The sequence below is a fragment of the Glandiceps talaboti genome, chromosome 17 (assembly GCF_964340395.1).
Source record: "Glandiceps talaboti chromosome 17, keGlaTala1.1, whole genome shotgun sequence".
In the NCBI taxonomy this organism is placed as follows: Eukaryota; Metazoa; Hemichordata; class Enteropneusta; family Spengelidae; genus Glandiceps; species Glandiceps talaboti.
Genome location: NC_135565.1, coordinates 20,111,214 through 20,127,053, shown reverse-complemented (window position 1 = coordinate 20,127,053; position 15,840 = coordinate 20,111,214). Strand labels below are relative to the sequence as shown.

Here is a 15,840-nt window from a genome sequence, read left to right as displayed (position 1 = left end):
GTGTCCTCCTACCGTGTGGAGTAATGGTATTACCAACAAACGTATTTCAGCCTCGATTTAACTCACCCTGAAATGCCAAGATGTCGGAGAAATTCAAAGTTGACGCACAAAGAATGGTAAGATTTTATTTCGGATCGCAGTGTTATTGCAATAATTTAACTTTCTCAGTTAGAATCTGACTAATTGTACATGAAATCGAGGGGTTCGTCTCACAGTTTATCGTCGTAGGCCGATTTTACCGTTGTTTCCACCTTGTATCTAATGACGCTTTCGAGCCGTCAACATGTCATTTCCTGTACTGTGTGTGTTTACAACGTCGATACTGGACATACAAAATTAAATTAACACCATAGTTGAATCGTGGATTACAGTAAAATGGGAACAAATAAAGAAAGCTGATTGGAGTGTGTCATTCTTTTGGGTCTGGTGAGAAAAATGTAGTGTCGCACGTAATGTTGGTAATCGCACAGTGAGCTGACTGGAGCGGTGCACGTCCAACTCGGCCCATTTCCAACTCGGCCCACCAACTCGGCCCACCGTCTACCAACTCGGCCCACCAACTCGGCCCACCGTCTGCTAACTCGGCCCACCAACTCGGCCCACTCTCTGCCAACTCGGCCCACTCTCTGCCAACTTGACTATAGATATTTTGTCCCCTATTCGTCAATTCGTAAATACTAAGTAGTCAAGATGTACAACTCGATGTGATTGTAACTTCAAAACCGAAACACTTTGAAATAAACGATTGCGTTTATTACTAACGTATCGCCCACTTCGACACGACATGCACTCTAAAATGGGTTGATCTTTTTTTTATTAATCGTTGGGAAGACGACTGTTGAAATTAAAGTATTTCGTGAAACTTGGCCTGTCCATGGAAGTACAAGGCGCTTTTACTTCCATGGTTTGTTGGAACTATTAAAAGTTAGCAACGATCGACACGCGTAGGCTGTTATAGCAGACCCCCGTATCGGGTAGCTACATGTTGAATGAGAAACGATCAAGCGTAGTGTGTCAGATTATTTTGGAATTATGTTGTTTCGGTTTGTTTGATGGAGACATTTCAATATGCTTTTATCTCGTAGAAAATAAATAAAGGTTTATAACTATTCATATAACATTGGTGGTAAAGTTAATTTATTTTTTCTTTAAAGTGTCAAGTTGTTGAATAACTTTGACCATTTGCAAATGGTGTCAAAAGGCAAACGAACTGTCCGGTGTGCCGACTAATCTACGGATGATTGACAGGCTTCGGTCGAGTCATCTGTATGCATTAAAATAAACTGACACAATTTCAATATAAAATTAACACCCCCCCCCCCCCCCCCCCCCGCCATACTAAATGAACTTTGTTGTTCTCGTTTTTTTCAGACAATGAAATATTGATCTTTTCCCTTATGTATTGAACAATCTTGACAAATTGACGGCGGATCGAACCGGATCCGAATAAGAAATGCGGCAACCTATTAAAACGCCAATAACTTGTTCGTGGGAAGTCAATTTTAAACATAAAAAAAACTTTTAATACCATATGTATGATATTCGTCCACTTTCCGTTCTTTCTCTCGATAATAGTTTGTGAAAACTGAAAAGTCTGCCCATTTCAAATTTTTGATCATCACTTGAAAATACAGTACTAGTATATCGTTTTATGAAGGCGTTTGACAACTGGCACTTAACACCTACTCAATTAGCGTCGCTCATCGTCCTCTCAATTACACAAATAAACAGGAAATGTAGACACCTCCCTGTACCACAGACAAGAAAATCCCGTGACTGAAAACACTACTATTACATTTATTTCCGTTCCCAAATAACAATATAACAGTGTAGTTTTTTGGTTGAATATCAGTATTGTGATCAGTTACAAGATAATTCATCTCAGCATATTAGATGAAAAGGTAGTACGGTGTAGTACATTTCGGAAGGTCAATGGTATCTTACAGTCAATTCATAAAAGATTTCATGACACACATGTACCACATCCTGTAAACAGCGCGACACGCCTATCCCCGGCAGAAAGGGGGCATGGAACTAGACTACCCCGGAACCACGCCTCCAAACCCGTAAGCAGTTGTGATCAGTCACATATCTCAGGAGCACCACCAGCGAAAAATCATGTAAATTTCGATCTCTCATAGTGATGTTCGGGTGAGCCCGTGTCGGGGCATGGATGTATTAGTAAGATAATACATCCATGATTAGGGAGAGTTGAAAAAAGGGGCGAGTCAAATCGCGTTAATATCAGTGGTGTGAACGGTGCGTCAAACGGACACGTTGTTATATTGAAATACATGTAGATAGGTAATGGTAGCCCGTCCTGCCGACGGTGAATGGGTCTACGTTACTGTACCCTCAACACCGAAGGGACGACAAACTGTATGCAAGCGCGACTAGGAAATGGCATGCATCGTGTATAGTGAACACAGAATTAATGTTTTCCTGTTTCATTTGATCGATATAAGTCCTGTGTTCCTCAACCCCTTCAGTAAATTCATGCGATCTACATTGTATATGTACTAGTATGTCAATCCATAGTGTCTTTACAAGTAGTAGTAGTATACCGATGTCGGTGCTTGGAGCAAAGGATTTTTTCTCTGATTATATGAATATTACTAGTATTTGATATTATCACGTCATCGACTCAAGACCTTGGCTTTAAATGACACAAACATTTTCGTCATGACGTGCGTGGGCCGAGTTGGCATGTAAATGGGCCGAGTTGGCATGTGAATGGGCCGAGTTGGCATGTAAATGGGCCGAGTTGGCATGTGAATGGGCCGAGTTGGCAATAACGTGGGCCGAGTTGGCGATGGGACGAGTTGGCAATGGGCCGAGTTGGTCCTACCCCGACTGGAGCTGTTGCTAATCGGTGTTAACATTGGAAAGCCTGAGGCTGTAGACACTACACTACTCACTGTACTGTATATAGTGTAGACCGTGTTGACATTACTGTGTCGTCGCTTCAAGCAGCTTGTATGTACTGTTGTATTAACTTTTGTAATTAGAGACTTGGGAGTTATCAAAGTACTACGCCATTTATGTTTAAAATGATAATATACAACACATACTAACCACTACCAAGAACCATAAAATAATGTTGTAGACTACATAAAAATAACGTACAATGTACATCAATCTGATTAAAATCCGATGTATATGTAGATGTCGGCTAATCGTTCATTATTATTTTACCTAGGTATTTTTGCTTCAATTGCCCTTCTTGATACACGTTTTCGTCTTGATGACAGCCTCTCTACATTTGTACATGTGACTGTTCACCATAGAAGGATGTACTCCCAGCCACATATATGATTTAACCTCCTACAATTTACAAATATTCTTTCTTGATCAGATTGCAGCTCATCATAACCGCAATCGTCCAATCTCACCGGAGAGTAGTAGTAATTGGGATAGTTCAGAACCAGAAGATGATGGAGCACCACAGATTGAAGAATCATCAACAGATGAAGATGATAGGGGCTCTGTTAAAAGATCACCTATAAATAAGAAACCATTACCAACTCCAGCAGCAAGAAGTTAGTACATACCACATACTAGTCCTGCTTGCATATGGAGTAATTCAGGATTCGATTCTGACAATTACATGTATCCCTCCCTTCTCCTGTGTTGAGGGCCACGTCAGTAATATAGATCTGTACACCGTCTGCAAGCAGGACTAACCACATACATGTATACTTAGATATATTGAAATATTCACTTGTTATGATTTTACTGCTGTTCATTTGTCAATGACACAGATCACTGAATTTAAACACATCACTTGTATCTATATTGTATACATGTACCACTTAATATCGTATCAATTTAATCCCAAACCCCCGTGGAAACAAATTTTATATTGATGACCATTTGACTGTATTAAAGTAGCCATATGGATGAGGATTTGGTATTTATTTTGGATTTTTAATTTATAAAACAATTTTATCATGGCTTCCTACTTGAAAAAAAACCCCAGTGACTAAGTCTGTGTAACTCGATACATTGCAAAAAGCCAAGAATGTCTAAAATGTTTGTTAATGTATGTATAATAATAAATCTTTTGCAATTTATTCAGTTACAAACAAGGACTTGGTCTATGTTGTTGCACATCGATTTCTCAAGTAGGAAGTCATGATAAAATAGTTTTATAAATCAACAATCCAAAATAAATACCCAATCCTCATCTATATGACCACTGAAAGAATCCAAGTCATAAGGATATACAATTGTAAAGTACTAAGTTACATCTATGTAAAGTGAAGTAGACAATTTAAGCTACAATTCTAAAATAGGATACCTAACTCAGGTATATCATGTTTGTTCTGAATTACTAAGTATATTGTCAAACTTTTTCAAATGAACAAATATTATAGCAATTTATATCCAGAAAATATTTTTCATTGTTTGTAAGTTCTAGCTACAACAATGTTCGACCAACTGTATCTCTTAGCTTGTCTCAAGCTGTGCTGAAACTACCTACTAGCAGCAAGTTTCTCTACGGTTCACAGTGTAATCTTTCACTCCCTGATGTTTAATTGTAAACAAATTGTTGATAAGACCAAAGCTGGCTCGTCACTACACAAATAATATGACACATACACTTACTCACTGGGATGGTAAACAAACATCACCAACATTTGATGTTACATTAGTTACAGCTTTGTTTCTTATACCAGATTAGATATCCCACAGTGTCGCTATCCTGAAGACTCTACTTAAAACACCACTGGTGATATGTACACTAATTAAACATCAGGGAGTGAAAGATTACACTGTAATCAATAGAGAAACTTGCTGCTATAGTATATACAATGTAGTTGTAGTATAGCTTAGACAGGTTAAGAGATACAGTTGGTTGAACATTGTTGTATTTTCTATACCACTGTAAATTAAAGGGAAGCTTGGTCCACACAAATTGTTTACAATTACAAATGTACATAATGCCAAAATTATTTTATAGGTTGTCATCCTTTGTTTTAATGTGACCATGAATCCCAGATAATCAAGAATTACATAAAAGTGTGTTTACTATTGATTGATAGATGGCATTAGTAAAGAGAGGTCACTGAAGCCAGAGACAGCAAGCAAGTCAGGAAGTAGAACACCACAGGGTGGATTGACACCACAGGGAGGATTGACACCACAGGGAGGAAGAACACCAAAGGCATCACCAGCATTGAGTCTGAAAAAGTAAGGACGTAAATTCTGTACTAAGCTACATGTTGTAACTTTTGATTTGCATATATATATAGCAATATCTGTATGAAGTATAATGTGATGCCATACATTGGTATTACTGCCAATAAAATGTACATAAAGGCTAAAATTGGGTAAAAGTTAAAACCTAGAATCTGTAAGTATTACCTACTAATACTAATACCATTCTGGTAGACGAGGTCTTGTTACTAAGGATGTAAGATAGACACAAACTAAAAATCTTGGCACAACATGTTGATGTGAGCTATTGAATGGACATTGGTTTATTTGTACTCACAGTAGGGTGATATTTTTGATGACTTCCATGACCTTGCACTAAGTTGCAGAGTACATATCCAATGTTTACACTATCTGACCTTGCAGAATACATTTCTAATGTTTACACTGTCTGACCTTGCAGAGTACATTTCCAGTGTTTACACTATCTTTGACTTTGTGGGTTATCCAAGTAATTCAACAATTTGTACCAGTTTTTATTTGTATATATATGTACTGTCGATCTTGTTGTTTTACTGAAATAAACTAAACTATAAACTAAATCTGACCTTGCAGAGTACATTTCCAATGTTTACACTATCGTGATCACAGGGTGATTATATCCACACAACGGAGGTATTGCTATTACAAAACACAGTTGATAATGTTTCATAGTTACTTCTAGCCTCATTGGAGTTACTGAATCCAAGGTCCTCACCAGGGCTTGATAGAGGAGTAGGTTCCACACCACGATGTCTTGAAGCCAATATAAACTAATCTACATAACAATGTATTCTTTAGTTATGCAAATTTACCACGATTCATTATTACTTTCTTGGGATACTAGTAACTCTGTTTGTCTGTCAGAAAAGGATTGTAATGTTTCTTGCTTTCCAAATATACATGAATGTACATTTGCAATCTTCAAATCTGTTATCAAATCATTGGTATGATCACGGAGGTAGCATCCTTCTACCTCCATCAGTCCATGCTAATTGGTATGATATACATTTTGTAAAAATTCTATGAACTTATCAATTTTTTGTTATATCTTTGTAGTTCCCTGAAGCCAGGAGTGAATATGTTTCATGACCGATCAACTCATAACTCCAGTGATGATAGCGATAGTTACTCGGGATCCACAGCAAAGAGAAGAATTTCTAGACAGGATGATATTCCACCTTATGATTTCAGAGGAGCTGTCAGTGGTAAGATTATACACCATGTCTTTACTAATTTAAACACAGATTGTTATACAGTGTGCTGCAATCAGCCTTGTATTGTAGCGTGACCATAGACCCTCCACCCTATGGTGTGACCAAAGATTATTAAAGGCCAGGTTTCAATCCCGGATCAAAGTTCTCCCCACTAAACACACCATCCTTACATCTAGGCTGTGCTTGGCAGGTTTCTACATATACCATGCTTCAAAAGTGTTCTACCGTCCTTGAGCTTTAGACCAGGTTTCAATCCCAGATCTTTAGTATTATCGTATTGTTCGAACCCGCCAGGTGTTGGATGGGTTTGATTAAATTTACCACGCTGTAAGTAAGAAGAGTGTCGTTCAGTTTGACTGTATCGTACAATGCAGGTTTTCCCTGGGTACTCCGGTTTCCTCCTGCACTAACACTGAACCAAAGGAGCCTATGAATGGGACTTGCTCGCGTTGGTTATCTGTTAAATAAATAAATAAATAAATAGATAAATAAATAAATAAATAAAATGAGTGACGCCACAAGGATTAAATAGGATAATCCTTTTGTTCTGGACCAACCTTTACCTTAGCTCTGTTTTTCACACAAAACTCTTACAGGTGACAGAGGCAGGGGGAGAGAAAATTTACCGCCTGGTAAAACTAGAAAAGGAAATAGATATGACCCACCTGCACAGAATTCAAGTCAAGAACTTGAAGGTAAGCTATAAATGATACCTATGTATTTTACATTGTTGGGGAGAAGATGACTATGAAAAAAATGATGGATATAGAAACAGTTTTAACATTGAGGAAAACCTGTCATTACACCGAGTGACCCCTTCAGACATGGTCTATTGACTGTACAGTAAGGGCTGTATAAATTTCATGCAGTGACTCAAGAGGGCGCAATCAACTGCAAGGTTCTATTCAAGATACTATGTATAAATTGTATTGGAAATTTTTTTTAATCCGTTGTTTTGTTGCTGCACAAACCGGTACAGGTAGAAGTAAAAATAGTCTGTATTCAGAAGCGGGTTCTATTTTGTCGTATTCCTTAAAAACCTTCTGAAATATGTTTTTTTTAAATACTGTGTACAAATACATAACCTATAACATACAATCTAATAGTCAGCATGTACAATGCACATACAGAACGCTCGCTACTCACTGAGGAATCAAACACATAAAATATAATCGAATGTTTGTACTATCTCCTCAAATACCCCCTCGTGGTTAACCAGGCATCCCCGGTTGAAGATGTTTCATAAACAAGGGCACTCATGAATATTCACAGAAATGAAAGTCTGGTGGGTTAGAACAGTCGTCTTGACTTCATGGAATGTCCATCGCACACCATGTTTAATTTTATTAATTTCAGCGACAATAGTATTAGAGAATGAGATACATTACAAAAAAAGTCAAGACGACTGTTGATAGTCTAAGGTAAACATACAACATATCTGATTCTGATTATGGTGGTAGTTTTTGTGTACACATTTCATGCACTGAAGGTTCATGTGTCTGTAATTTCTCTCCTCCAGAGGACTGGGCAGATTCAGATGCAGAAGCAAGGACATTGCAGGCACTCAGGGCAGAAATGGATAGAAACAGTCCAAACAAACGAAGTTAGTAGTTTATTTACATATTTATTTCATAATTATCTAACTCTGGTAGTGTTGCTGTATCAATGTCTCCTAAAGCTCAAAGATATCTGGAGGTATTTGTGTTGGTTCATCATAATTCTATGATATTACAGGATTGTCTTAATCGCCAGCAATGCAATGGGTACTGAGCCTCATCATATTTTAACATTAAATGTATTCCCGCCCATGAAAACTATTCCAGTTCATTGAAGACAGCTACATCAGAACGTTTTGGACATAGTTTTTATGATTATCAATAGATAAAGGGTTGTCGGTGGCTGAGCTCTTAGCTCGTACGCCTCTTACCTCTACAGCCTGGGTTCAAACCCACCAGGTGTTGGCTGGGTTTGATTAAATTTACCATGCTGTAAGTAAGAAGCATTAACTTCTTTTTTTTTATTGACAGACCTAAATAATGCCGGCACACCACAAAGTGCAAATAATCCATCCTCATTATCAGCTGTTCAGCTCAGAGAAAAACAAAAGAAAGCCGCAGCAGCTAAAAATAAAAGTACATCTCAACAAGAATTGGTAGTAGCATCGTCTCCTGTCAGTGGTGGTTTAGATAACCCAGGATATGGTGATGAATTTGTTAATGCTAACACCGATGACAGGGTCAGCTTTGCTTTCTCTGAAAATGAAGGGTAAGATAAATGGATTTGGATATATATTGTTAAGTTAGCTGTATATTGTTAGACTAAAGTTTTTGTTACTGTTGGTAAATAGTTCACTGTCTCTGAGATCCCTGTTTGCCTTACTGGGATTTGTAAACAAAACTTGTATAATGTATACCCGGTAGGTATGAATGTAAGTTTTACTTGATTTATATCCCTTGGACTCCCCAACCTTGGTAATATGACTAGTCTGAGATTGAATGTTCTCCCCAGAATGAAGTGAGGGATCTTGTAATTTAAATTGCTGATAAAACCATGTCAATTACTGTCAAAATTATGTCGACATAGTCACTGGACAACATATTAGGTAATTTAAGTTACTTCTTGTCAAAGTTTTCACCGTCTCCCATCCTATATGAAGTCAGTGACTGGTGAAGTAATGACTTGGGGTTGGTAAGCCCTCTTGGTAAAAGATGTAGGGAGGGCATTGAGATACATCAAGCCAATAACCGAGTCAACAACTAAATTGGTACAAAAAATGTAAAACTTTTGAACTATCAGTATGCATGGCCTGAGAAATAATAACAAAAGATAATTTCACCATGTGGTAATAACAGTCAAAACATGATCCATTTTCTGCAGTTTTTGATATAAAAGCAGTTCTGACCAAGCATCCTTAAACATAACTGAGTGAATTTTATGCACATTCTGTATTTTAATGTTTGACTTTCACTGCAATTATATAGTTTGAATTGCTTAAACCACGTCACATGAAATGTTAGTTTTGTGTACTAATTTGAAATGTTTGTACAATGCTATTTATGTTATTACAGCCAGCATGACAAAGTGTCTGATAAACGGTAGGTTGCTGCAATGTGTACAAGTACAACTATATCTAAGTAAAGGTGTTGTGTTGTAACTGTTTGCATGTCAACTAACAATTCACAATTAAAGTACATTACTACGGACACAGGGTAGGTATAAAGAGTCAAAATCGAAAGGTAGCATGATGATGTTTGTGTCTCCTACAATGATTTTGTTATATAATTATGTTTGTCAGTAAGGTATGCATGTTGTGAAAGGGCGCCCTCACACATCGGTCAACCCCTTTCACATAGCAGGCAAGTGAGGGTGGAGTGACACAGTCTGTTGTTATATCTGACATAAACAATATACAGACATTGATAACACACACACACACACACACACACACACACACACACACATACACACACACACACAAATAAAGCGATATTTTATTTCTCTGAAAATAAACTCCGTCTGTAAAGTCAGATTAAACATTGAAAAATGTGAAAACGGCATGGTTAATGTTTGTCATTTGTTTATGTAAGTCATTACAAAACTTGTGGAGATGTAAAAACATCATGCTATTTAATCAACTCTGTAAACCCACCCTGTTTCCGTAGTATTCCAGATAAAGTTACTTTACTAACAACTCAACTGTATCTTTCTAAATGGGTATTGTAATGGTTACAGTAAAACTAAAAACTGTGTTCTTGAAATACAGGGCCTAAAGCTTATTAATGATCCCAGATAACAGGAAATTTTATATATTTGGTTTCAAGGGATATTTACTACCAAATACTAGCAACTATCCAAAAAACTCCTAAAGTTATAATTTGTCATTAGTAATATGTTATTTTATGATATAACATTAAAGTGGTTATATGGATTAGAATTTGGTATTTATTTTGGATAATACTTGAAATATCAACGTGAAACAACAAATGGCAAGTCCTTCTTTGTAACTCAATAAATGGCAAAGACTTATAAGTGTGTAAAATGTTTGACAAACTTTTTATATATTTTTTGCAATGTATTGAGTTACAAACAAGGACTTGGTCTATGTTGTTTCACATTGATTATTCAAGTCGGAAGCCATGATAAAACAAAAATCCAAAATAAATACCCAATCCTCATCTATATAGCCATTTTAACACTTACTTGTTAATAGTTTAGACAATAGCAATATTATAGTATGAAAAGAAAGTATTTTTCAGGGGTGATATCATTTAGTAAGCTATACAGATACTAGTCTAATATTAGATAATATAATGAATATGAATGGGAACTCTTATAATTGATATTGAGATATTTAGTTTGTTAATCACTGTTTATCAGGGTGTGATGAGACACACTTCTATATATAATAAAAGAGTACAATATAGTTTGTCTTGCTGTGACTGGTAGTGAGTTTATTTATATACATGTACTTCACTATTTAGTCCTACCAAATATTTACAATCTCAATCTGTATTAACACTGAAGTGAAGCACTTTCTCTTTGTGCTACACTCGTTTATAGCATTCATATCAAGTGTAAAAGTATACTGTTTCAATTGGTTTATTTACAAGCCTAGCATGTGGCCTTTCTAATGTGGTCAATTAGCAAATGAAACAGTATACTTTTGCACTTCATATGGATGCTATAAATGATTGTGGTATGTACAGAAAATGTGTTACTTTGGTATTATCTGTATTACATGTAGTTTCATAGTCTATTTAGTAGTATGTATTGCATGCAGTGTCTGTGGTATATCTTAGAATTTGTTTGTTATCATTCCATATACTGTACTTGTCGGTGTAAAAGGTTCTCCTTGTGTTCTTTTTTTAAATGAATAAATTTACATTATACAGTAGAGACATCTTTTCTTTCTTTTCTATTTTTGTTCTTGTTGAAAATTGGTCAGTCAGGTACCATTCCCATTTTTTCCACATCAACTTAGAATGGAGACACTTTAAGTCCAACTACATTACACAAAGTTAATGTTATCCTTTCCCATGTATGTTTGTACTGTCTGTTTCAAATTACTGTTCACTTGCATAGAAACCAATAAGGAACTGCACATTCTATTAAAACTAAGATAGCAAGATTGCAATGTCTTGCTGCATTTTGTCTATTATGAAAATTAACCATTTAAACATATTGCAGCTAGACATGAGCACCAATGTTTTAAAAACTGCACGGTTACAGTTTAGTTCCCTTTCTTTAGACAAAATGTTGCAAGAAACTGCATTCATTCAATCGCATTATCTTATAAAGTACTGAATGTGCAGTTTCTTATTAGTTTCTGTGTGGTTGCATCCGACAGAGCCAGTGAACAGTAATCTACAGTGGGCTGTATATCATAATAATTTTATACTAGACAGTGTTTCTTTCCATTGTGTTCCATCCCTGTGAATATTTTATGGTAATTACCAATCAGCAGTATGGTATCATCACCTGTGCTCTTTTTTATATTTCATGTACATTACAGGTATATTTATTACTTTGAACATGGCAACAAAAGATACTATGATGGCAGAGGTGCTAAGAGTGATGCTTTTATGGCAGACGTTGCTGACAGGTAAGTAATATAGCACACAAAAATTACTGTTATTTATATGTAGTAGATGTACATTTATGTTAGTTATATCAGTGTTCTCCCCAGGATAGATTGCAAGGATGGCAGCTACTTTGCATATTAATTTACATATAAATAGCATGGTAATTTACATATTAATTTACATATAAATAACATGGTAATTTACATATTGGTTTGCAAAGTGATCAGCATATAATATACATGTCTTCAGCACTAGAACAAACTCTGACATGTTTATTTTAACACATACACACACTTGTACATTGAGGATCAGCCATTTCTCTTCACGTGAAAGTATTATTATGATTTTGTCATTCAAAGATTACTAAAGCTCAACAATGGTAGAATACCTTTGAAGTATGGTAGAAACCTGCCAAGCATGGCAGCCTAGATGGCAAGGACAGTGTTTGCACCATGCTTTCTCTATAATTGGGAGAACACTGTACATGTATGCATTTCATATCACAGATGTACATGACATGTACATGTACACCTTTTACACATTATGTACACACTGTACATAAACCGTCAAACTATTGAACTAATTCAACCCAAATCAGTCAGCTGGTAACCCCAGGTAGGAGAAGTTGGGAGGGGAAAAACTACAATGTACCGGTTTTAGTTAGACTGAAGAATACTGCTGTGTGCTATAACTTATGTCAGATAAATGAAGTATAGTATAACATCAGAGTTATGGATGTTAGAATACAGGATCAGTTTGATAACATGGTTTTAAGAGACTTATTTTGTGTCAGTACATGTAACGCTTTTGTGTTTACTATTTTCTTTTCAGATCTGCTATCTATGTTAGGAGAGGTTTACAAGAATTCTACCATGCCTTACGAATTGTCTTTGAAGCTATACTACTTTTGGCTTTGGAGACATCGAGATTCCTCTTCCAGAACATTTTCCAGTTTTTCCTGAAAGAATTATTGATTGTAATCGGTGATCACATGATGAGACCAGTACTATGGGCACTATACAACCATATCATCCAGCCTGTGGTTGTTTTCTTGTACAATGTTGGCTATGGACTCAAACGAATTATGTTCCCGGTTATTGAAATTCTCAGAGATCTCATGATGGTGATAGCCATTCCTTTGAGAGCTTTCAGACTTTTTGAGTTGAACTGGAAGGTGCCAAGTGATGTAGGTGTTGCACAGTATGGACAAATACAACAAGTCTAGCTATTCCTCACACTTTTGATGTAGAACCTACCTTTGCTGAAATGGTATGGTCCTAGCCCTATCCTTCATTATGATGTCCATCCATCCATCTAGTATAAGTACTTATTTCCTCCTCTGGTGTGATACCTCCATGCTGTAATGATATGTGCTTCTGATAAAATACCTACCTATGCTATAATGATATGTGCCTTAGATGTTATACCTACCTGTGTCATAATGGTATGTCCCTCCAATGTTACATCCATGCTGACTCCAGCAAGAATACAAATACAGACATGCACTGTACTCTTCTGACGTTATGCCTACCAGTATTGTGATACCTACCTGTGCTATAATGGTATCCTCCTGGATGTGACACCTACTTTTTCTACAATGGTATACCCCTCCAACATTTCACCTACCTATGTTGTAATGGTTTGTGCCTCAGATGTCATACCTACCTTTGCGTTTATGGTATCATCCTCCTTGAGTGTACACATGTTGAAGGTTCAAGAAAGTTAAGAAATCTATCCTGATTGGTCCAAATGTTGATTAACTTTTATGCAGGTGTATAAAACAACCAATGAAAAATTTGGTTACAAGACTTAGTGTATTAAACCAAAACATAGGACATGAATTTAGTCTGTTACCATGGAAATCTAGTAGGATACTTTACCACTGAGATTTTGTAGTTTTAAAGTTTATCTTTCCTTGTGATTGAGTTTTACAGTAACATCCATTGTATATTCATTTTCAGAAAGCTCATAGTTATTTAAGAAATTCTTTGCTTTTGTGTTACATTTTAATAATTTTGTAATTTTTGCAAAAGATATTGTATTTTTGACATACAATTCACTTTGTCATATACTGGTAATACTGCAGATTGCAATGGAGTATCTGACTGTCGTAACTTGTGTATTGTTATCAGAGTTTTGGTCTTGTTTTTAGTGTATCTCTTTCTTTTTTATTTTGAAATGTTTGTTAATTTCTGTCAGGGTCCAAAATGTAAACATTATACCATTATGTTCCTTGTCATATTGGGGGGGTGGGGGGGGGGGTGTTAAACAATTATTAATTATTATTATTTATTATAACATTGTATGTTATAAGTTATGCACACAATTAATAATAACTTTAAAATCTTTCACAATATATTTTTAGGAATATGAGAAAATATAATCTGTGTCTGAATACAGACTAGGGTTAACCCTGACTTTTTACAAATATAATTTGAAACAAGCAAAGTCTGTTGAATTAAATAACTATCCAAATGATGTGCTGCTGAAGTTTCATTTACTTGTACATCTATCCATATTTTGCCAACTTATGCCATATAGCTATAGATTGATGCCATCCACCAGTTAAAATTAAGTCTGTTATGAAGAAGTTTTTCTGTATTGTTTTTAAGTCTTTATGAAGTGATCATTGTAGTTTAGGATTGATGAAAGACTGTTATTTACAACGAAGTCCAGAATTTCAAATCATAATCTGTCCAGTTTTGAAAACAACCAGTGTAAATGTACTCATTCTAACTAATTTGAAATGTTTTGAAATACAGTTTGATGTAAGTATACTTAAAATGTAAAGAAATGTGATATATTACAGTTTTAGTTTCACGGTGTTAAGTGCATCATTATTGTAACAATCACACATACTTTTATCTTCGATATTATTATAAGGCTAGATAAGGAGAACACTTAAGACATGGTGATTCACGTCAGATACGGTGACTCATTGAAAACAAATAATAATTAACAGTTTCACATTGTTATCACATGATGTCATTGAAATATGTTAGGCGTTTAAAGTGGCCATACAGATGAACATTGGGTATTTACTTTGGATTTATAATATAAAACAATTTTATAATGGCTTCCTACTTGAAAAAAATAAATGATGTGAAATAACATAGACCAAGTCCTTGTTTGTAACTCAATACATTGCAAAAGATTAATGAATGTGCAACATATTTGTTATTGTGCACACAATAACAAATTTTTTACACATTTTCTGGCTTTTTGCAATTTATTGGGTTACAAACACAGATTTGATCTATGTTGTCTCACTTTGATTTTTCAAGTAGGAAGCCATGATAAAATTGTTTTATAAATTACAAATCCCAAGTAAACACCCAATCTTCATCCATATATGGCCATTTTAAACATCGTGCATGTGGTTTTTTAAGTTATATCTGGTGAAATTGGCTTTATTAATTCTGTTTAATCACTTAAAAAAACAACAAATATTTGTTTTATGGTGCACAGTGTATTTAGGATAAGACTCAGTTATCAATTCTGATGAAACAATGTAAATTTATGACCATGATAGGGTAGCATGACTATTATATTGTGTTATGATTTCTAAAAGGATGTAGAATAAAAAGTAAAAGTTCAGAATGTTGGAGATTGTAGATCAAATTACTATAAACCTGGACATTTTCATTTGAAGATTTCTTTTCACTTATTTATATGGAAAACAAAAACACAAGAGTGTGAGTAAAATGCCACTTTGTATATAACTTAAACTTAGAGTTTGAAAATTACTTAGAATGAAATCAATACATATTTACATGAGTAACTAACAAAGTAGTTGTTAATAGTACTAATATTTCTAATTTATTTGATATCAACAATGTTGTATT

General features: G+C 35.4%; 1 protein-coding gene across 2 annotated transcripts; it reads left to right on the top strand.

Annotated features, from left to right (window-relative positions):
- The first annotated feature begins 50 nt into the window (after positions 1-50).
- On the top strand, positions 51-14,239 carry LOC144448325 (uncharacterized). 2 transcript variants are annotated; one of them, XM_078138519.1, is made up of 10 exons: positions 51-116; positions 3,356-3,539; positions 5,046-5,193; positions 6,256-6,404; positions 7,010-7,108; positions 7,933-8,016; positions 8,441-8,678; positions 9,482-9,508; positions 11,926-12,015; positions 12,827-14,239. In XM_078138519.1, the coding sequence occupies exons 1-10, from the start codon at positions 81-83 to the stop codon at positions 13,218-13,220; spliced, it is 1,449 nt and encodes a 482-aa protein (XP_077994645.1). In that variant the 5' UTR covers positions 51-80; the 3' UTR covers positions 13,221-14,239. The 2 variants fall into 2 exon arrangements, with proteins under 2 accessions (XP_077994645.1, XP_077994646.1); XM_078138520.1 differs by lacking the exon at positions 9,482-9,508.
- The last annotated feature ends 1,601 nt before the right edge of the window (positions 14,240-15,840 follow it).